The sequence below is a fragment of the Carettochelys insculpta genome, chromosome 2 (assembly GCF_033958435.1).
Source record: "Carettochelys insculpta isolate YL-2023 chromosome 2, ASM3395843v1, whole genome shotgun sequence".
NCBI lineage: Eukaryota > Metazoa > Chordata > Testudines > Carettochelyidae > Carettochelys > Carettochelys insculpta.
In genome coordinates this window covers 247280221-247304063 of record NC_134138.1, presented here as the reverse complement: position 1 = coordinate 247304063, position 23843 = coordinate 247280221, and the positions used below count along the sequence as shown (strand labels likewise).

General features: G+C 40.9%; 1 protein-coding gene across 1 annotated transcript in view; it reads left to right on the top strand.

Moving 5' to 3' along the window:
* Positions 1-23843, top strand: part of LOC142008327 (protein nucleotidyltransferase YdiU-like) — a 35365-nt gene that overhangs the window by 10722 nt on the left and 800 nt on the right. The window contains exons 7-16 of the mRNA XM_074985509.1: positions 465-534; positions 1148-1220; positions 4119-4202; positions 6406-6535; positions 6817-6861; positions 6960-7041; positions 7134-7226; positions 15482-15561; positions 16940-16983; positions 23341-23420. Coding sequence (XP_074841610.1) covers positions 465-534; positions 1148-1220; positions 4119-4202; positions 6406-6535; positions 6817-6861; positions 6960-7041; positions 7134-7226; positions 15482-15561; positions 16940-16983; positions 23341-23420 — 781 coding nt within the window. The remainder of the gene's footprint in view (positions 1-464; positions 535-1147; positions 1221-4118; positions 4203-6405; positions 6536-6816; positions 6862-6959; positions 7042-7133; positions 7227-15481; positions 15562-16939; positions 16984-23340; positions 23421-23843) is intronic.

The following is a 23843-nucleotide window of genomic DNA, read 5'->3' as shown; positions in this document are numbered from 1 at the left end:
GTCAGGACATGTTGTTAGTGCTTGAAGAACCACACTTATACTGTGGTAAATAACTGTTTTATAAAGGTTTAGGATTCAGCCATAAAAACGTTCTGCATGGAGAAACCTGAGTTAGAACTTTTCCTGGGAGTGACTTTTTTTTCTTGTAACGAAACCATTTTGTCAGAAAATTATGTTATACAGCCATGTAAATAAATGTTGTGCTCTAATCAGATAATTTAATACTGGAGTTGTTTTAACATAATATTTTATACAAAGAACAGAATTAGAAGCCAACACATTAAGTTTTATTGTTAACAGATTCTCTATTTGGGTCTTGCCCATTGCAATTAATGGATATTTCATTATTGAATTCATTAGACTTTGACCAACCCCTTAATGTGAGAATAAGAATAATCAGTCATCTGTTTGGCACATCAGTCCAGAAAATACTGGTTTGGCTTAAAAACTCTTGAATTTTTCAGGACACTACTAGACTTTGTCATACAAGAACATTTTCCATCAGTAAACATGAATGATTCAAATAGGTATTTGGTAAGTATAAGAGAGACTCCCACTTTGCATGAATATTGTGAACAAAAAAACATCATTTGTATTAGTGATCATAAAAATAATTAAAAATTTTGCAGATGTAACTGCAGTAAGCTTGCCATTTTTATTCAAACAGATGTTTGCAAATATTTTTCAATATTCTCACAGTTCTCCCTTCCACCTGAAGTATGAAAATTGTCTTTTCCTGCCCTTTAACTTCACACAAACGTTTTTATGTCAAGCCCATTCTCCATGAAAGTTGGTTCCCTTTATGCCCTGTCCGTAGACTAGTGATTGAGGACAGGATCATGCTCTACCCATAATAAATCCAGCATATATAGATCATTACTATGACACTTTTTTTTAGCATCATTATTGTAGCTGAGTGTGTGTATTGCCACACATTTCTGGGTATTCTTGGATAAGATCAGCAGGCAGTTAATTCATTGAGTGTGCCACGACAGGAATAAAAAGTACATGCCCAGACTTCAAAAAGAAAACAGAATATAGTTTACCCCTGTTACTTTTAAATAAACTATGTATTTGATAACATATTGATTATTTATAGGGGTCTTTTATTGAAAGGGTTTGAAGTAAAAAATTTACTCGATTTCAGGACTTTTTTTCTAGAGTGGTACTGGAGACAGCAAATCTGATTGCATTGTGGATGTCTGTGGGCTTTGCTCATGGTAAGCAGTGATGGCTAAGTTAAAGTATTGTTTGGCAATTATAAAATATTAATGTCAAAAATCTCTTTACCCATAATAAGCTCATAGCCTTTTGGTTTTGGTAGTTTTTGCACCGTTTTATCTTTTGCTTTTTAAATAAACACTGGTATATTCAAAGGAAATAGACTTCAAAGTTTTTAGCATAATTATCAGGGTTACATGTGTGGTGCGAGGACAGAAGGGCAAAAAGACCAAAAAAAAGTAACAGAAAACTACGAGTACTGAAAGTTAAAACAGTTTAATGCTGTCATTTATTTCATATATTGTACATTAACAGTACGCATATATGAAACTATATGCACTTCCCCACCCCACACACACACACACACACACACACACACACACCCCGCTGCCCGTCTGCTCTTCTGATTTGTCAACCTTGATAACAATTTTTGGATGTCTGTGCTTTATATGTTGAGTCTGTTCTGGTATGGCTATGATCTGAGGAAGTGGATCTGTCCCACGAAAGCTCATCACCTAATCAATTATTTTGTTAGTCTTTAAAGTGCTACATGCCTGCTTTTTTGTTATGATAGTATGCACATATATGCATGTAAACGCATGCCTCCATAAGTGTGCTACTTTACTTGACTTGCCTTACTGGAACAGGCAGCCCTGCATTTACATTTGGATACCCTAAAGGTAAGGTGTATTTTCATGTACCTAAGGTTCAAAATTCAGGTAACAATTGATAAAAAAACAAAAAATAGTTTTTTCAAACCTGAGGATTTTTCTCTAGAGATTAGTGAAAAAACAAAAATGAAGGTCCTTAAATATACTCAGTAATTGCTTTTATTTTTAATTCTCCTTCTTTATTTCAAACATTTTGGCATTTTTGCAAACAACAATATCCTGTTTATTGTTTTAGCACTTCTGCAAGTTTTCTCTGACAGAGTCAAGATATGTTTTAAATTATTGAAGGAGAGAGAAAGATCAGGAAGAAGCAAAAGTCCAGCACAGACTTCTGAAGAGTAATGTAATCAATATAGAAAAAAATTCTTTAAGAAGGATTTATGGTTAGTGGCAACGACCACAGTTGTATTATACTTAGTTAAGTTAGTATGACTTTTTTAAAGTGAATATTTTTAGATGATGCAACATGCTGGATTTTTTGAAAGACAGTTGCACTGAGATAGCATTAGTGCATGTAATAGTGTTTTGTGATGTATGTGGAAACCACATGTTAGTTTCATATAAAAGTTTTATTGACATGAGTTAGACATAATTGGAGATACACATCTCCTAGAACTGGATGGGACATTGGGAGGTCATCTAGTCCAGTCCCCAGCCCTCTTGGCAGGACCATGCACCATCCCTAACATCTATTTGCCCTGACCCCTAAATGGCCTCCTCAAGGATTGAGCTCACAACCCTGTGTTTAGCAGGCCAATGCTCAAACCACAGAGCTATCCCTCCCTCCTTTGGGATGCCTTCATTAGATCCTATTTTATATAGTCAGGTAGTGCAGTGGTGGGGCCATATCAGCATCTAGATTCACGAATAGATGAATTATTGGTACAGCATCATGGGAATACTTACTTACGTGGAAAATCACTGTATACTGCTAGTATAACACACACTCAGCTCACAAGGAGAGAAATATAATTAATCAAGTACATAAGAGCTAGTCCTGGTTTCACAGTGTTGCCACTGAAATAAAAAGGTTCAATGACATCTAGGCATAGAAACCTGATTAGGTATCATTAGATGTTTACAATATTCATAGAATCATAGAAGATTAGAGTTGGAAGAGACCTCAGGAGAACATCTAGTCCAACCCCTTGCTTGAAGCAGGACTGACCCCAACTAACTTATCCCACCCAGGGCTTTGTCAGGCCGGGCATTTAATACCTCTAAAGGTGGAGAGTCTACCACTTCCTTAGGTAACCCATTCCTATGCATCACCACCCTAACCCTAGTGAAACAGTTTTTCCTAATATCCAACCTAGAGCTTGAGACCATTGCTGTTTCTGTCATCTACCACCACAGAGAATAGCCTAAATTCATCCTCCTTGGGACCCTGTTCAGGTAGTTGAAGGCAGCTATCAAATCCTGCCCTCTCCCCCGCCCCCGTCTTCTCTTCTGCAGACTAAATAAGGCCAGTTCCTTCAGCTTCTCTTCATAAGTCATGTGGTCCAACCCCCTAATAATTTTCATTGTTCTCCACTGGATTTGCTCCAGTTTGTCCACATTCTTTCTGTAATGGGGGACCCAAAACCAGACACAGTACACCAAATGCAGCCTCACCAGTGCCAAACAGAGGGAAATAATCACTTCCCTTGATCTGCTGGCAGTGCTCCTACTAATGCAGACTAATATGCTGTTAGCCTTCTTGCCAACAAGTGCACATTGTTAACTCACAGCCAGCTTCTTCTTGTCTATTGTAATCCACAGGTCTTTTTCTGCAGAATTGGCACTTTGCCACTTGACCAACCTGTAGCAGTGCATGGGATTCTTCTGTCCTAAGTCCTGGACTCGGAACTTATCCTTGTTAAACCTTTCTCCTGGCCCAATCCTCCAATCTGTCTAGGCCACTCTGACTCTATTGCTGTCCTCCAGCGTATCTACCTCTCCCCTAGCCCCCAGCTTACTGTCATCAGTCAACTTGCTAAGGTTCATCCCATCATCCAGGTCATGAATGAAGAGTATAAATTTTGATGTATAAAATGTCTGCAAGGTTGGGAACACGGAACTGAGTGTGAAATCCAGATTATCATCTGTTGGGACCCACTTCAGCTACTGTGATTTAAATCCATTTGTAAAATACAGGACATTTTCTGTTTTTGATAAATCAGCAGTGTCTAGATGAAAAAAAATATTGTTTTGATAGTTGTAATTTTTTTTGTTGATTAATTCTAGGTGTGTGCAATACAGATAACTTCAGTTTGTTATCCATAACTATAGATTATGGTCCATTTGGTTTTATGGAGTCCTATGATCCAAGTGAGTATAGCACACGTATTTGAATACACCTCTTTTGTTTTGAGGTGAAACTCCTTTTTGATGTGTTAAATTGTTTGCTCAGAAAGTTCCTAACATCATCAGCACATGGATCCTGCATATGTGTGCTGCGTGTATGTTGGTCACAAGGGTTACAAAATAAGTTTTGTGCTTCTAGTTGCATTTGACGTCTGAGACCAGTTTTGCTGTGTGTTACGCAAGTTCCATTTTAAACAGTACACTAAAAAAATTGCAAATGTATATTATTACTAAAAGCTTTTTCATGATGACTCATACTAACCTTTCATCAAATCCACAGATGCTATTGCCAAAATCCAAAAAAAAACCCACTAAAAATCAAACACAACAAGTCTCCAAAAGTAAAATCCATATATATTAATTCCCGTATGTCATGCTTATGAATTCTTTACAGTCACAACTATTAATATGGAGACAGGGAATCAAACTTGTCCAGTTATGACACTATACTGTAAATCTTTCATTGAAAGCGTGGATTACCTTACTCTGTCAATCTGTAATAATAGATGTAGATCCAGAAGATGGCATTCATCTCTGTGTTACATTTAAGCTGGGATTTGTAAGTCAAATCCTGGCTGCGTGGCTGGCTCAATGATGTTGAACTCACACTGTCTGTTTTCATAAATTTGCTGCCTCAAATGATGAGCATCTCCTGAAATCTGATCTTGTACACCTTGGGCAAACCTTAGAAGAGAATCTTTCTAGCTGCAGTTCTTTCTCCAAAACCAAACCAGAGGAGTGGATGTAGATCTGGGGGTTCAGATTTGAATGTGTGCCTCTGCTCCCAAAATTCACAATTGTGTAGTTGAGCTGTGGAGGAGAGTGGGGTTGCATCTGCAGTAGGTCGCGTCTGTCCTCTGCCCGCAAGTCCAGCAGGGGCCTGGTAATGAGCAGAGTGGAAGACGCAAATGAGTTGCGGATTAAAATATCTTGCACCTCATTAGCATATCGCCCTGATATCTCACTTCCAGAAATTCCCCTTCCAGAAACAAAGCTGCCCTATAGATGGGGCTCCTTCGAAAGGACACGGGAGTCCTTGCAGAGGAAATCCCCCTTCCGGATGACCCTTCTTCCTCAAACATTTGCAGAAGAAAGGTCTTCCGGAAGGGGGATTTCCTTCTGAAGGACCCCCGTGTCTTTCCAGAGGAGCCTTGTGTACACGGCAGCTTTGCTTCCAGAAGGGGATCTTCCGGAAGCGAGATCTCATGGGGATATGCTAATGAGGTGCAAGATACTTTAATCTGAGCCATATTTGCATCTTCCACTCCTCTCGTTACCATGCCCCTTTTGGAAGGCAGGGGCAAGTGTAGGTGGGGCCACAGTGTTTTGGGCTCATATTTAATAACAATCACTAGATGAAAATAGAATTCATGTTTGACACCCACACGGAGATAGTGCTTGTTTCTTTCTTTCTGTGTTCTGGGGCTGATCCCTGCTTCTGCTAATGGCTCTTTTGCACTCTCTTAAGAAGCTTCCAGGGTGACAGCCCTATCCCCCAGAGACTGGATGAGAAGTTTATGCTGCATCTTTTCTGAGCTTGATTCTGTGGTTTTATCCCTTTATCCCTGGATATATTATGCCTTTCATGATGGGTATGCATCAGCCTGTTCTCTACTCCTTAAAGTGGACTTTCTTGTACTGGGTTATTAAAGCCCTAAATATTTCAGAAGCACATAGATAATTATCTATTTTGAAATATTTTTATCTTTGGATGATTAGTGCCACGTGGCTACTTAAAATATATGGGTCTTGTTTACTTAGATTACATCATAAAAGATATTTTTCGAAAATCAGGAATCTTTAGGCATCTAACCATGTTTTGTTTAATAGTAGCATTATTTACATTAATGAATACTGGAAAAAAAAGGTTATCTGTTTAAACAGCTGAATTTTTTCCCTGTGTCTTGAAGTAGGAAAATAATGCTTGTGATCGTTTCTGTACTTGGGCTCTGAGAAAGTATTCATTATTGTGGTAAACATTAGATTGTGGGTTATCCAGTGTAAATAAAAATTGTGGTGTTTTGAGTACTCTGTGTTAGTATTTAGTGCATGCAGGGACTCTGTCAGTTTGCTATTTAAATATGGAAAATAACTCTGTTTAATATTTTAATTTTGATTATTTATTCTGATTAGTCTGTTGTAGAAATGTAATTTTTTTTTCAATTAGAGTTTGTCCCAAATACTTCTGATGATGAAAGGAGATATAAAATAGGAAACCAAGCAAATGTTGGGCATTTTAATCTGAACAAACTGTCACAAGCTCTAAAGCCTTTACTGGATCCCAGACAAAAGCAGATGTAAGTTATCCTTAAAAATATCTTCACACACAAAAGAACTAGAGAGATGTAATATAATGGCCATATACATAGGTGAAATGCGGACTAACTTTTAAAAAAGTTTGACTTCTAAACAAAGTATTTTCTAGACATGTTATGGGCCAAACAAGACACTCTTTAAATAGAAAAAATATGAAAATAGCTTTTCATAAATAGATAGGATTTAGGGAAGGTTTCACACTTGAATATGTGTTCACTGTTACTATTGAGCTGTAGGATTTGACTTTTCCTTACTTTCATAGTGCTTCCCAGATTCTGGAGGGATACTCTGAGCATTATCATACCCGGTAGGTACTTCCATAACTGAATTTTAAAGAGGCATGTACGATAGAATATGGTTTCAGAACAATGTCTTTGCTTTCATAATTTCTGTTACTGCTTTCAGTTTTACAGAACTATTTACAGCAAAATTGGGTCTCCTTGGGGAGAGTGAGGATGACAACTATTTGATTGCGTTTCTTCTAAGAGTGAGTTTATTACTGGTCATTCTATTGGTGGATATTTGAACTGTTGTCTAATATTTCAAAAACACTGATAGAAATGTATTTAATTTCATTAGCTCATGGAAGATACAAAGGCTGATTTTACAATGGTGTTTCAGCAGCTCAGTGAGATTACTCAAGACCACCTTAAAGAGCACCATATTCCTCAGGTATTGATTATTACATGATATTTTACAAACATTTTACTGAACTTTGAGCTCACCTAGGTAAGTATGGAATAAATAAGTGAATAATTAAGGCAACATAGAGGAAACTGCATTTGTCAAATTTTCAGGCACAGCGTAGACACCAACAGAAATACATATGCAACTTCACTTACTTGTATGCAAGCACCCACACATATCTTTTGAGCACTTTCAGCCTTTGACACCTGGGGATAACCATTTTTCTATGCGTATACAACTGGCTACTCACAGGTCAGTGTTAGGGTTAGGTTTTTGTTTATGTAAAAAGGATGAGATATCTGATCTGTGAGCTAGAGAAATCCAAGTTGAACCCAGTACAAAGAAAAGAGTTCTCACAAGCCTCACTGTACACTTGTCTTCCCCTCAATGGATTCTTGAAATTAATGATTCTTGTCTTAAAGATTCAAATCAGCCGACAGGTACAAAAAAATAAGTTAATGTCAATTGCTTAAATGCATGGCATCCTGCACTTTTGCAATACCACGTGCCAGACTCTGGCTCAGGGGTGTTTTATACACCAGACAAACACTTCTTGGATAAGTTAGTGTTGGTCCCTCTTCAGGTATGAGAGTCTCTCAGTTGGTGGAGGAATACAAACAATGTCTGCATGAGGATTCCATTTATTCAGCCTCCTTTCTCTATGGTTATGTCTAGATTAGAGGGTTTTGTTGACAAAATCCAGGTTGCATCCAGATTCCTAAGGGCATCCGTTGATAGTAAGTCGACAGAACGCAGTACTTTTGTTGACAGCCGTACCCCACTTGCCATGAGGAAGAATTCCTCTCTGTTGACAAAACACCAGTCTCTACATTGGGGGGGGGGGCGCTTCTGTCAACAGAAAAGGCCTCTGGGACATCGCACAACCCTGTTTGTTGAACTTCCGGGTAGCCATTTTGCCTGTATAGAGGCTGGGCAGTCCAGCCAGACTCTGTCAACAGAGTGGATCGCTCTTTTGATCCTCTCTAAGGTCTGGACCTGCTCTGTCGACAGAAGTTCTGTTCAAAATATCTTTGGACAAAAACTTCTGACAAATTGCTCTAATCTAGGCATAGTCTGCCGCTGTGATGATGGGGCTGGAGAATGTACTTGGAGATACTCGCAGTCTAGGGCAGGGGGTCTTCCCAAGAGATATGACTACACATCAACCTCCTCCAACAGAGGGCTGTCAGGAATGCCTATATCCACTTCCTGCCGTTAATCAGGAACAAATCCACAAAGAGTCTCATGGACAGCACAGCTTGTGTATTCTTTGTCAACTGACATGGAGGGGTTCAGTCCCCTCCTCAGTGTGCTGAAGCGGTAAAGCCAATTTGTATGCTTATTTCAGCAACTTATCTTCTGGGAATATGGAACCAGTTAGTGGATGGCCTCAGCAAGTACTTCTCCCGGCACTACAAATGGGAATTGAATTCTCAGGTTCTTGATTAAATATTTTGGAGTTGGGGAATTCAAAAATAGACCTCTTTGCAACTGTGATCAACCAGAAATGCGAACACTTTTGCTCAAGGTGGCAGTGGAGGGAACTGAGTCTTTCCTCTTTTGGAAAAGCCTTCCTCATTTCATGAACAAAAGGCTTTCCTTATCTGTTTTCCCCAACACCCTGATTCTATAGGTGATCAGCAAGATCAAGCACAACAAAACCATACTAGTCCCAGTGTGATCTACATAGAAACAGTATCCTTTCCTGATTCACCTAGCCATCTGTCAGTTGTTCAGCCTGCTATCCATTTCTCATCTTTTCCAGGATTCTGACTGCACTCTTTATCCCAAACTGAAGGTTATTCATCTCACAGCTTGGGTCCTCAATGGCTCATGATACTAAGGTTGACTTGTTCTGAAGAGGCGCAAGAACTTATTATTATTATTATTGGACAGCAGAAAAGATACCACAAGATATGCTTATGGCTACAAATGGGAAAGGTTCTTCCAAAGAAGTGTTCCAGCTGTTCATTCTTACTTCTTGATCACCTGTTTATAGCTACAAATGATAGGATTATCATTCAGCTCTGGCAGTCTACTTGAAGGCTGTAACAGCCTTCCATTCAACAGTTGATGGATTTATCATCTTCACCCATCCTGCAACTGTAAGATTTCTAAGGGGACTTGGAAAACTTTTTTCTCCAAGTGAAGGCACTCACTGCTATCTCAGATTTGAATTTAGTACTTACATGCCTTCTGCCTCCCTCCTGCCCTTGGGCTGTCTCTTTCCTGATTAATTTGTCTTGGAAACAGCCACCAAAAAGTCTATCATCTCTTCTCACAACATTGGAGAAAGAGGGGCTCTTATGACCAGACTCTCCATTTACAATATTTTTCATGGGCAAGCTTTTGTTATATCCATAACCAAGATATCATCTGAATTTCACATTAACCACATTATGCACCTTCTTTTATTTTTCCACCAAGCCTAATGAAAGAAGAGGTCACTCTATATATGTAGGCCATTGGAAGTTCGGTGGCCTTTTATTTAGAAAGAACTGAGTCACCCGGACTGTGGCTGTTGTGGATAGACGCAAAGATTCAGTAATTGCCATCCAGGACGCTTCAGGTGGATTTTTGAGTGTATCTTATTGTGCTAGAAATCTTTAGATATGTAGCTTCTTTCTAAGGTGTTGACCCATTTCACAAGATCTCTGTCTGCTTCCATGGCATTACTCAAGTACATCCCTATTCTGGAAATTTATAAGGTTACGCTTGAAGTGGAGCACATATAGGGACACGTTTCGAAGAACTTCAGCTACTGCATCATGTGAGTAACCTTGCCATATAAGTAGTCCCATGTCAGTGTAGTGGGAATACTCATGTGCTTGAAGTTACTCATCTATGTAAATATTTACTGGACTGAGGTCCAAATTTTCAAAAATAACTAATTTGTGTATGCAAAAAATCATCCCAATCCTTAAAAAATGTGAGTGCTTCCTGTGAGCTTTCTTGGAAGTTAAGCACATAGTTGCAGACAGGTAATTATGCGTGCAGAATGGATTACTGTACATTAATTTAGGCATTTACCTCATGCTCTTATCTGCGCTCTTTCGCGCTCTGACGCACACACACAGAGGAGTATTTGGATTCTGTAATGCATATGCTATTATTGGGGAAATTTAATATTTCTTGCTTTCTGTCTCAGAGTTGGAAGCCAACAAAATAGACAGTGCTCAGCTAGCATAAATTGAAATAGTTTTGTTGTCTTCTCTTGAATTGCACTGACTGCACTGGCTAACAATCAACAGAGACTGGGAGTGGTTGGCCCATTACAAAAGCAGTTTCTCCTCTCTTGATGTTCACACCTCCACATTAGCAACTGACAATGGGGCACATCCCCCGACTGAACTGACTTGATTTCTCCTCTCTTGATGTTCACAACTCCACATTAACTGCTGACAATGGGTCGCATCCGCCCTGACTGAATAGACCTTGTCAGCTCTGGCCCTCCCCTTGACTGAGACTCCCTCTTTAAATCGTCCTCTGAAACTCCCACATTCATGCATCTGATGAAGCAGGTCTTTGTCCACGAAAGCTTATGCTCCAAAATATCTGTTAGTCTACAATGTGCCAGAGGACTTCTTGTTGTTTTCTTCATTTTTTGTGTTTTTTTAAAAAATTTTAAAGACAAATTAAAATAGACCCATAAGATTAACAATAGTCAAAATAGTAATTTGACGAACTATTACATACATAATATTGACAAGATTTCTGCTAGTTTTGGATGTAGCTGTGGCTTCTGTAGAAATCTGCGTAATACAGTTAAATTTCATTTTAGTTTAGTTAGATTAACGTTTGTATGGAACTTTGGATATATAACACATCAAAGAGACCTACGTATTGGCAGGTATTAAATGAATGTTGAAGTGATGAAAAAGGGTGGCTATCATTTACACAAAACCTGCCTTTCTTAAGAGGAGGATGGAATATGTAAAATAGTTGTTGCTATAGAGTTGGTTGCTCTCTTCTATGCCTTTCACTATTTGTTTCCATGGCAACCAAGCATTCAAGAGTCTGGTATATTCCAAAGGCAAAGTCAAAATACAGGAAATTCCACTTTTACAACAACAGCTGTGGACTTAGAAATCCAAAAGGCTATATGATATATTTAGTATCTTCAATCCCATTCCTGCTCCACAAACTGGTAATATATAAATCCCTAGTCTAGATTGAAAAACTACCACCCATCTTAATCTAACATGAGACCAAAAAGAGAGATTAAGCCTGGACCCTACTTTGGGTTCAGTGGCTCATCCCAGTTCAATATTGTGTCCACTTACCTGCATCAGTCTTAATCTTAACCAGAATCTGCTAGGTTTTACTCAATCCCAACCCTAACGTCAATGCAGCAGGCTGTCCCCAGTTTGGAGCCGCAGGTTGTGTACATGTAAACATGTGATGAGGTAAAATAATATACAGACTGCATTTACTACTGTCCACAATAGTGGAGGATTAACTGAAGTGTTGACTGTGGAGATGACTCTTAGTAAGTAATAATTTAATATATCCAAAAGGGTTTCATGGAAATCTGGAAAGAAACACAAACTTTGTAAGAAAGAAATATTGTCGTTATTTATAATAGTTTTGCTTTATGAGGAGCAGACTTTATATCCCCCTGAAAACTCATAGATTCACTTTAACTTTGATCTTGTTGCTCCTCTTCTGAATCCTGCTGGGGACAGGCTGTCTAATAAACAAATGCATCTTTGTGGGCGGCAAAATGTTCATGTGCATATGACTGATATTAAAAACCAGGGGACATTTAGATTATCTTAACCAAAGTCTGCTTTTTGGTTTCCTCCTCTGTAAAATGAGGATACTTGTCCAGTGGGTTGCTCTGAGGTTTAATTTTTGTTAATATGTCAAAAACTCTTTGATTGCCTTAGATGGTAAGTGCTGTAGATGTGCAAAGGACTGCTATTTTGGAGTGACTAATTTATACAAAGAAAAGTGTATATATAAGAGCAAGAATAGATTTGTCCATGACAGAGTTAGAGACAACACCAGTCCCTGGCTCTTAGCCAGTGGAATCCTCTCATGCATACTGTGGGACCACTCCTGTGTATAAATTAGCACTTGTGGGCTGCAGTATTTGTGATCTTGATTACTGCGTCTTCTCTTCTGTTTGAGGTGCCAGGCTGGTTAATCAGTTTAGCTGTGTCTTTCTCACTCAGGTACATATATGGTCCCCTTTACATGGGGTCTGAGTGCCTCACAGTCTTTTAATATTTGACCTCATGCCTCCTATTTGTAGTTATGTGCTATAATCCCCATATAACAGATGGGGGATTGAGGTACATAGAGGTTAAATGCCTTGCCATAGGTGACCCAGGAAATCTGTGGCAGTGAGGCCTCAGCCAACACTCTAATGCTGGATGAGCATTCCTCTCTTTATGTACTATTCACATCCCTTCGCCAAACCAAGGCCCTTCTGCAGCTCTTATTTGGGCTGGTGCTCTTTGAGTAGCTGAACAAACTGTTTCACGCATGTCAGTTTGGGCTTGTCTAGGAGAAAGCATTTTGGTCAAGGTAGAAGATAATTTAATCCAAGAATTCTTATCCCCCCAAACTGGTTTGAAATATTGAATATAATGTTATGCTGTTTAAAAGAGTCATACTTTTGAAAAGAAGGATTGTACATAAAAAGTAAACATACCTGCAGTTTATCTATGCAAGCATGCTTTGCCAGTGGCAAGGTATGTTTTTACAAGCCAACAGACCACTTACATATCTCCTTCTAGATCAGTGGTGTCCAAAATAAATTTAACCAATCGTGAAAGGTCTCCCTCCCCACCCCCCCCGCCAGGTACCTGCTCTAGCCAGGCACCAGGATGCCATTCCCTCCCCCAGCCATTAGATTACTCACCGGAGCAGTGCAAGCCGCCCCGGTCTGAAGCCATGCCATGCTGTGGTAGCCGCTCTACAGCTGGAACCCACCAGGGCTGGAGGAGCCATGTCCACCGCTGCAGCCACATGGTTTTCTCATCATGTGGTAGGGCGCGTGTGCAGAGGGGTGCCCAGTTCACCACATTCCGCTGCCCTGTTCACTATGGTTCTAGATGCACACAGAAACCAATATAAACACATGCCAAAACCCAGCAGGCATACTGCAAGAATAGCAACTTAACACACAGTATTCTCAACTAGGAGCATCTCTTTTTTCCTGATAAAGCCATTTATCCTCGTGTCCATACATAGGAGCACTGGACTTACACATTCTCCTGTCTGCAAGCTGATTGCTCAAAGCCAGTCCTCCTGTCCCAGGGGTCTGCCATTGAAATAGCAAGAAGAGCCATTTTTTCAAATTCCATTACAAAATCAATAGTTCAGGAGTTGCAGTGCATGTGAATACAAGACAGTGCTTAATTACTGATGTCAACTCATACTTATTTTCACCCCTATTTCAAGAACAGTGTGCACACACAATGATTTGTACCAGTTAGAAAGTTAAGCTACTGCCATCTCCAGGCTTTACCCACCTCAGCCTCCTAACCTGTTCTCTGATCCCCACGTTTAGCTCCTCTCAGCTGAGGAGTGCCATGTACTCCTGCTGCTCCTCCTTGTCTGCCACCTCCCCGCCACTGCTCGTTCCTGCCGCCACCTCAGTGCGGCTCTGGTAAGGCAGGCTCGGCCATCCCTCCACCTGCTCTCTTGCAGGCTGACTTCCTCCACGTGGAATGCACGGGGGTGGCATCCTGCCCTGCCGGCTTCCCCCCTTGCTGCAGCTGACTGCTCAGCAGCTATAGAGACTGCTGCCACTTAAACAAAAAAATCTCAATTCTGTTTTAACGCCAGGCATTGTTTAAGCAGTGGCAGCACTTGGAGCTGCAAGTGGCTCCTTAAAGAGCCACATATGGCGGCAGAGATGCAAGTTGCTCACCCTTGTCCTACCCTGTCACTTTCCCTGACTTTTACGTACCTATAAACTTAAAAGTGTTTGTCATTGTGTTATGTTAGCCTTATGTTTTTAATAATCACAAAAATGTGACTGTCTCCCTTGTTTTTCTTTCGTTTTGCTTCCTTTTCTTTGTTTTACTCTGTTTCCTTCGTTTTACTCTGTTTCCTTCTCTTGCCTGTTATGTTGTTTCTCTTCCTTAATGTATATTTGTACCTGTTTTCTTTTAGCCTGATATTTGTGTAATGTTTATCCAATTTTTCTGGCTGTTTTTGTCCCCCACAGACAATGCAGAGCAACTTTAAACACAGTTTAAACAACTGGTGAAACCTGATTTATGTTTGCTTTGCTTCATACAATTGACTGCTCCAGAGTCTGGTTTCTCATTTTGTTCTTTTATCTTTTTGTTCTTTTTCCTCCCCTAACTTCCTTGTTACCTCTCTTCTTTTCCATTTTCTTTTCTCAGTATTACCTCCCATCTCCTCAGGCTTTCCATTATTCTCCTCTGTTTACCACCTCTTTCCCCATTCATTTTCTTTCCTTCTCACAATATTTTTAAATAGCTGTGTATTTTTTGTAAAAGAAGCAATTTACGAAGGGGCCTTATTTTAGGCACACAAAGCTCAGACAAGAATAGTACAAATATTCTTGTGGCATCACTGTGGGTTAGGGTGAAACAAAAAGCACGCAGTCTAGGGGTCAGCAGTCTTTCCAAGGCGTTTGATCTCTATGTACAGTCCGAATACTGGTAATAGTTTTCAAAGTCACTAATAGTGCTACGTACAACAGCTTTATTAATAAATGAATTAAGATGCAGAGTTTCACTGTTAGGTGGTGGGTGGTAACATTAGCTGATATTTTGCTAATCCACAGGCTGTATGGCTTTGAGAGAACTCCTGGCTGCATGGGGGAGGAATGATGGGGCTGAGCTCCCTCCTTGCATGCCAGTGAAAATCAGCTCACATGCCACTCTGGGTGCATGTACGGGGGGTTGCTGACCTCTGCACTAAAGAAAAGTGAAGTGCTAAGCATTGCAGGTTTTTCCAGCCCTGGTTATGTCCTAGAACAGGCATGTCCAGCCTGCGGGCCGCATGCGGCCCTGGACAGCTAGTAATGCGGCCCCACAAGATTGTAAACTTTTAACATTATTATGTGATTTATATACATTAACTGTATTATTTTTTATATGCGGCCCAAGACAATTCCTCTTCACTCAATGCGGCCCAGGCAAGCCAAAAGGTTGGACACCCATGTCCTAGAATCTTTTATAAATCTGTTCACTTTGTTGCTTTGAAATAATAACTTGCAATGTATGTATCATTAACAGTAACTTTTCATTTAGGAATTCTGGGCTCTGCAGAACCTTGCTAAACACAAGTTATTTTCAGACTGGGTTGCTCTATACCTCTTGCGATTAGAACGGTAAGATAACTAGAGTTTCAAAATAAAAAATTAGAAGTATATTTGCCGGTAGAATTTGGATGGGGTAAACTTAATTTTACCTTGCTCTGGGTCAGCTATTGCATGGTTTTTAGCCAATCCTGTATATTGTCCCAAGGCATACTTTTTATATGACATTTTCTTGCCTGTGTGCATGGAGATACCACTAGCTTCCATGATAATTGCATTGCTGAAATGTACAGTCGGTTCTGTTCTAAAACACAACACTGTAAAAATGACGTTATGGAGTTTGGCATTTAGTGTCCCACAGTGACCTGAGAGTGTATTTACACATATTAGGATTATGATTGTTTTTTATACTGACAACCCAGCAAACTCAATTTGGGATTTGAAAGTCAAGCTGTGTTCTCTCACTAGTCATATGTATTCTTCTGGTCAAGTGCTATTCTCATATATACTTCTATGACACTGTTACCTTGGACTTGAAGAACTGCACAGATGTGACTCATTGTGTAATTGAAAGACAGTGGGTTACATAGATGTCTTCTTCACAGTTGGAAGCTCCTAAAATTCTGTTGTTTCATAAGTCAGAAAAGAGCCCCATTTGCTCTTACATAATTGTATTGATTTTGCAGGGTTGACAGGGGTCAAACATGAGAAATCAAACCTTTTTAAACTAAAGACAATTCTCATTCTGTCCAAATACAATTCTCAGGGAGCAAATGTACATGAGGAGCAAATCTTTTAAGAAAGAAAATGCTGTTTTCATTTAGTCACTTCTCAGAGTATAATTGCATTTAGGGGGTTAATCTTGCTCTTATTGAAAATAATAGCAAAAGTTCTATTATCTTCAATGGAAGGAGAACAAAGTATTTTTAAAAGTAAGTAAATCCCACAAATACTTGGCAAAATTATGTGCCTGATTTGTCATAGCTGCAGCCACAAATCTGAAATATTGATAAATATCCAGTGAGATTTGTAATTTGGCATTTGTTCAAGTGAATAAGTGTTTACCATTTGTATTTGATCACATGCAATCTAGGAAATTAGTGCAACAGTGTCAAATGGAATGTATTTAGAATATATTCAGTACAGAATTTACACTCAGCCATTTTGCACTGGATGCAGGATCTTCCGGGAATCCTGTAAGGAATATATGTACTTCAAGTGTATAAGCAAATGTAGATTGAATACTTTAGAAATGATGTATTGGAAAAGTATTAGGAGAGGGTGAAAAGGGAAAGTAGATGTGCCAGATGGGTTTAATTTTTGCTGTTCACTTGGAATTTTTTTTGTTTTACAGTAGGATAGGGAACTATACTGAGATTGAAACATGATCTTCGTCAAAGAAGTTAAGGTGTACAAAAATAAATGTAATATCTTTGTTTTCCACACGCAGTAATATGGGTGATTCAGACAGTAAAAGAAGAAAAAGAATGACAGGTAGGTAAACGAGTTGAAGATTTTAGAAACTTTTCAGGCAACGGGGAATCATTAGGTAACAGTTTTATTCACAGAAATATGCTATCTGTGCACGGTGTATTCAGTTGAATATTTATTGAGGTGATATCATTGGTCTGAAGAAAGTATTGAAATTGTCCACTGAGAATAAAATTATATACATTGGCTTTTCTGCAGGTTATACAGAGCCTGAGTCTGTGACTGTTAAGGCACAGTGCAAGGGACACCTTTTCTTTTGTCTGAAAGGAGAGACTAGGTAATTGTACTTGTTTCATTTTCCAAACAAAATTTCCAAACTACTCAAAAGCCTTATCAGACTTGTAAGTGGTGCCTAACTGCACAAAACGTGGTTCTTCTGGGCAATCAAGGCCTTCCTTTCAGGAGCATGAAAAAGTACTATATTTTTTATGAAAAGCAAAACAAGGGCCAGATGTTGGTCTCCATTACTCTGCTATAAATTTGGAGTAATTATTTTAAACTTCAGTAGAATTGCTTGAGATTTGCACATACATACTTCAATTGAACAAATGATCATGAGAAGTTTGTGGCTGAAAATAAAGCTTTATTTCTTCAGCTGTTACTGGTTTCACTCCTTTTATACCAGCGGTTCCCAACCTTTTTGAGACACCAACCCATTTTCACAATTCAGTAAGACTTTGTGACCCAAGGCAATTCAAAACTGCAGGGGGGCGGTTCTCCCCTGAGGAAAATAAAATTTTGTAAACATTGACTCGCGCTCCCAGGCTTAAACCCATTGCAGACCCAAAACACACCCCTCACCTCCCTTAGGCAAGTGCTGTTGCTGCCCTCCCCAGCTCCTTCGCTGGGTTGCTGCCACCTCCTCCACGTGGCTCCCCCTAGTCCTCGTACTCCCTTCCCCCACCTGCAGCATGGACAGTTCCCTGCCCTGCCATGCTGAAATGGGACTCAATTTAATAGGTTTAATGGCTGGATCCCTCCTGCTGGCCATTAAACTCATTGAGTTCCATTTCAGTGTGGCAGGGAGCCAGAAGAGTGAGCAGCGGGAGCTGCAAAAGGCTCCTTAAAGTGCCACATGCTGCTTGGAGCCACCCAGCCAGCAACCCTTAGAAAATCTAATGGTGACCCATGTTTGGGTCCCAATCCATAGGTTGGGAATACCTGTTTTATACTGTTTACTTAGATTAAAATGATCCATTCATCCTCTTCAAACTGTTTGGTTACTTTAATTTAAAGTATCTCTTCATAATTACTGAAAATGTAAATAACTAATCTCATCCTGTTGCTGTGGCAGTTTAATCTAGGTGAACAATATTCATGAACAAACATTATTAATTGATGTTTCTAATCTTTCAAAGGTCAGGATACATTGCATTGTTCTCCATTTCATTGTTTGATTAAAGCCAAATATATTCCTCTATGAATGCTTATCTAAAACTTGCGAAGTACAGTTTACTTTTCTGCACTATTTTTTTCAGTTGAGTGGGAATTAAAATGCGATACTGAACCTGTTGCCATTTTCATATATATATATAAACAACTTTGAACATGTTGAAAAAACATTTTGTTTTTTCAACGTTATTTTTATCCCTTTTCCTGATAGTCTTTGTAAAATGAAGTAGAGTTTATAAGTGCACATATCTTGCTTTTCAGACCATGGATATGGTATCTACACTTCCTCTGTTATGTTACAGTCCTTGCAAACCAAGACTAATTTAAATCTTCATTTGAAAAACTGAAGGCTTTAGCCCTTACCACTGTGGGAAGGAAGGAAAGTTTACCCCTGTAATTGAGTTAATGAACTGAAATCACTTCTGCTAAATTGCACATCTGTGCACCAGCAAGGGACTTGAACGGTCCTCAGGGAAGAATTCATCCCCTATCAAGGGCAGGTAGAAGCAGTTGCTGCCCTGATGGCTTGTCTATACTTACTGCCAGGTTGATGCACTGGAAGTTGCTTTTCCACGTTTGGTTTAGCGTATCTAAACCTAAATCAAATGCTGAGGGTGTCCCCATTGACCCCAGTACTCCTTTCAGTTCTCTTAGGTCAACTTTCTTCCCTAGTGCAAAACTGGCCTGAGAAATTCTAGGTCAGTATCTCAGATGTCAAGTAGTGGACTTTACTTTGACTCTGATGGCAAGATTTAGGGATGTAAAAACCCATTGAATGAATTAACTGGTTAAATGTTAGGTTTAACTGGTTAACCATTAAATGGGTGGGGATGCGGGTGGGGCTGGGGAGGTATTTCCTTGGAGTGTGGATTTCCTGCACCCCTTGGAAATAGGATAAAGGCTTGAGGACTTGGCAGAACTGAGGTAGAGGGAAGTACTTGGGGGTGAACTTGGAGGGTTGTTGGGTGAGAGAAATGGAACAAGGTGTTTTGGGCGGGGAAGGGATTGTTCTCCCATGCAGATCCTGGCTGATCCTGAGCTGCTTCCGTTCAGTCAGGAACGTCTGCCCTGTTCCTGTGTGTCCTCCCCATCTTCATTTGTGTTTGTATCCTTCTACCCTGGCCACATGTGTTCCTGCAGCCTCCTCTTCCTATGTGGCCTTGCAGCTCTGAACCTGCTGCCTCCTTGTGGCCATGCAGCCCACCTCCTATTCAGCCCCTGGCTCAATGTTGTCAAGTATCGGAGGGGTAGCCATGTTAGTCTGGATCTGTAACAGCAACGAAGGGTCCTTTGGCACCTTATAGACTAACAGAAAAGTTTTGAGCATGAGCTTTCGTGAGCACAGACCAGCAGCTGATGAAGTGAGTCTGTGCTCACGAAAGCTCATGCTCAAAACTTTTCTGTTAGTCTATAAGGTGCCACAGGACCCTTCGTTGCTGGCTCAATGTTGTCACCCCATTAGCTCCTCCCCACCCAGCCAGTCTTTCTGGACCCCAGTTTATGACCTGTAGCAGCTCTGAATGCCCCATTCTGTCTTTCCAGGGTCTCCTTGCTTGGCCCCACTCAGAAAGGGACCAGGGGGTTACAGTGAATAAGTTGGATATGAGCCAATGGTGTGCCCATGTAGACAAGAAGCCCAACAGCATACTGGAGTGCGCTAGTAAGAGCACTGCCATTGCCGGCAGATCTAGGGATGTGATTATTCCCCTTTATTCAGCACGGGTGAGGCTGCATCTGGAGTACTGAATCCAATTCTGGGCCCCCGCATTGCAGAAAGGATGTGGATGCATTGGAGAGAGTCCACTGGAGTACATGACTTATGGGGATAGGAGGCTGGGCTTATTTGGTCAAAAGAAGGGACAAATGAGTGGGGATTTGATTGCAGCCTTCAGCTACCTGAAGGGGGTTTCCAAAGAGGATGGAGAGAGGCTATTCTCAGTGGTGACAAGTGGCAGAATAAGCAGCAATAGTCTAAAGATGCAGTGTGGGCGGTGTAGCTTGATGTTAGGAAAGACTGGTTTGCTTGGAGAGTGGTGAGGCTCTGGAATGGATTACTTAGGAAGATGGTAGATTCTCCTACCCTCGAGGTGTTTAAGTCCTGGCTTGACAGAGCCCTGGCTGGGATGATCTAGTTGAGATAGGTCCTGCTTTCAACAGTGGGTAGGACTCGGTGACCTCCTGCAGTCTCTCCAGTTTGGTTATAGTCTCGCTTCTGTTGCCAAAGCAAACCCTAGTGGATGAAAGTTGTAAATGCAGCACCTCTTCAGCGGAATATATATTCTGCAGAGAAAAACCTGCAGGGGGACGTGATTCTCCTTGTGCACGCTGGCTTAGAATTCCCCCCAGAGTAATATATTTGAGTGCCATCCATGTGAAATCATGAGCGATAGCAAAGTGAGTAGTGGATTTCATGAAGTCTCTGTCATTCTTTGTTTTCATGATGAAATATCTATTAGGGTAGTATCTGTAGGTTTGATTTTTTTTTTTTTTTTTTTTTTTTTAAAAAAAACTTTATTTAATTTACCTTTTTTGTAGAAGGTCCCGGCTCACAGTTGAGTGTCATGGTAAAAGACTTTCTCAAAGAGGAAGGTCTTGCCTCATTTCTTAAAGACAGAGTCTCTGCTTTTTGTCCTGGCTTTGTGACCTGTCTTGTTCCAGAGCAGTGCTGTTGTCTCAGGAGTTGTTACAGTGGGTCAAATTTCAGTCTTCAATAGATCAGGCCAGCTATATTAACTGCTTTGAGTATTATGGCCAAGGGATTAAACTGACATCAGAAACTGTTTGGGAATCAGTGAAGACATTTCATTTTAGGCCTGATGGGCTCATGATGGCCTACCCTGTGGAAGAGCTGTGCAGCCATACTCTGTATCAGCTGGAGCTTATGCATTGTTTCCATAGTCTGCTTCAAGTACAGTAAATTACAGTAATCCAGCCTGGAGGAGACAAGCGCATGGGTCAGTCTGGCCAAGTCTTTATCCTGGAGGAAAGCTCAATGTTTTATTGCAAAGTGGCAGTAAAAGAAAGCAGTTTAGAAAATTGATGCTACTGCCTCACAGTTAGTGAAAAGTCAGACTAGATCCTGAGGCATCATACTCATTTGGTAAAGGGGAGCAGGATGCCTTCAATGGAAGTTGGAAACAGTGTTTTAGCTAGTTTCACCAGTTGAGAATGAGATGTAGAGTTCACAGCTGAGCCCATGCTGCTGATTGTAGCCACTGCAGGGCTTGACAGTCTGTTCCTGCTCTGTCTTGCAGGCTGGTTAACAATACCATGTGGGCCACTGTGATAAAAGCTGCAGAGAGGTTCAGCAGCATGAACCTGAATATTTTACTGAGTCATAAGAAGGTTGCCTTTTAGTGCCATGAGAGCAGTCTCTGTGTTGTGCTCTTGTCTGAGCCCTCATTGGGAAGCATCCAGATTACTGTCTGATATCACATATAAGAGTTTGGTGGTTTCTATTTTGTTCATGAATGGTGAGTTAGAGCTGGGACAGTAGTTGGAGAGGTCTTCAAGGCCAAATGATGGGTTCTTGTGGATTGGGCAAACTTTGTTTTGGAAGAGTGTGGTAGGCATGCTTCCCTGAAGAAGGCTTTAGCTATTTCTGTTACTAATGGCCATAGTTTTTCTTTGCTGGCTTTCAGTAATAAAGGAAGGGCTTTTTAATGGTAACACCTAATAAAGCTAAAGTTACAAACATAAAAATTACTAAATAGGACAACTCTTGGGTTGGTTCGGCATATTACTGTATGTTTGATTGAGCCCTGTCAAAGAAATGTTTTGAGATTATCTGCTGTTAATGCGGAGTTTTCAGCTGTTTTGTTACGTATTCAGATCCAGATCCTGAAGCCCTAATTCAGGGAGAGATTTTGCTTGGCCATTTTATGACTCTGTGGTAAATTATGTGAAATCTATGAAAAGTTTACATATAGAGGACTTTGAACTATCAGAAGTCTTGAGATAGAGATGCTGCACAGTCAGTAAGATCTGATCTGATTTAAAGGCTTAGTCTTTAGTTACCATATTACTTTGAGAGCTGTTGGATGAAAGTTTATTCACGTGTAATTGCATTTGCAGCAGATGGCCATAGTCTTTGTTAGATATTGACTGGGTACTTCTTTCAAAAGCTTTAATTGATGCCAATGAAAAATAGGAAATTAGATTAAATCTTATTGATCAGAGACTAAGTGTGGAATACTGAGCTGGATTATTTGCACTTTTTCTCAATTGTGCATATTACCAGAGAAGTGTGTTTATTGTTCTAGGGCCTAATTCTGCAAAGGGAACCATCAAAAGGCCTGGCCACATGGCTCCCCAACTCCCTGGGAAGGCTGGGGCTGGCTCCTTGTGCAGCCCACCCCAGTCGTCCAAGGCCCTCTCCTTCCACCCTGGACCCAGCCTCGCCACTGACCTAGGCCCTTTCCCTGCCCCCTTGTCCCTTCTCTCTCCCTCCCTCCCCACTCCAGCTCTTCACCCTGCCACCAGTCTTGGGATTCACTCAGGAGGGGAGGACCTGGGAGCAGCTGCCACTGTCAGGCCATGGCAGGGAGGGAAGGTGCCTTCCAGAGTTTAGCAGTGGCTGCCACTACTGACTGCCCCTGGGCCAGGCAGAAGGATATGGTTCCTGTCAGTAGCAGCAGCTGGAGCTTGGCTCTAAACGGGCCCTCCTGTCTCCTCTGCTTGGGAGGGAAGGTTCTCATCAGAACCAAGCTCCATCTGCCACTGACAGGAGAGTGGCTTCCTGCTGCCCAACCCAGGGGCAGGGAGACTTAGAGGGCCCGCTACTGTGACCACCGCATCACTGTCTGTAAAAATAGAGCTAATACATCATTTCCCTTCTTTCTCTGTCATGTCACTGTTTTCTTGAATTGTGTTCTAAAACGTTCAGCTAAAATAGTCAAGAAAGATGGTTTGCTTATATATGGTAGGTGTTTTATAACCAAATTCAAACAGTTTTTCCTTTGATTTCAGCTATCAATCCTAGATACGTACTTAGGAATTGGATGGCAGAATCAGCGGTGCAAAAAGCTGAAATGAATGATTTTTCAGAGGTACAAGTGTCTGTTCAGTTTATTGTTACAGTAGAATTCCTTTAATCCAGCCTCTGATGATTAGAAAATCATGATGGTCCAGCATCTGGCAAAAATAGTCCCATTTACAGGGATAATCTGGCAAAATTTGATGGTCCAGCATACAGTAGTCCCATGAGATAATGGGGGGGGCTTGGGTGGTGGGTTGGGGCTATGGGAAGGAGGCAGGGGGATTAAGCCTGGGGTGAGTTAGGGCTGCAGGGGGGCCAGGAGCTGGAGTTGAGCTGGGGCGTGCAGGGGTTGGAGCTGGGGCATGCGGGAGTGGTGAAGAAGCTGGGGATGTGTGGTGGTGGTGAGCGGCAGCTGGACACGCGGGGGTGATGAAGAAGATGGGGATGTGCGGGGCGGTAAAGAAGCTGCAGGAGTGCGGGGTGGTGAGCTGCA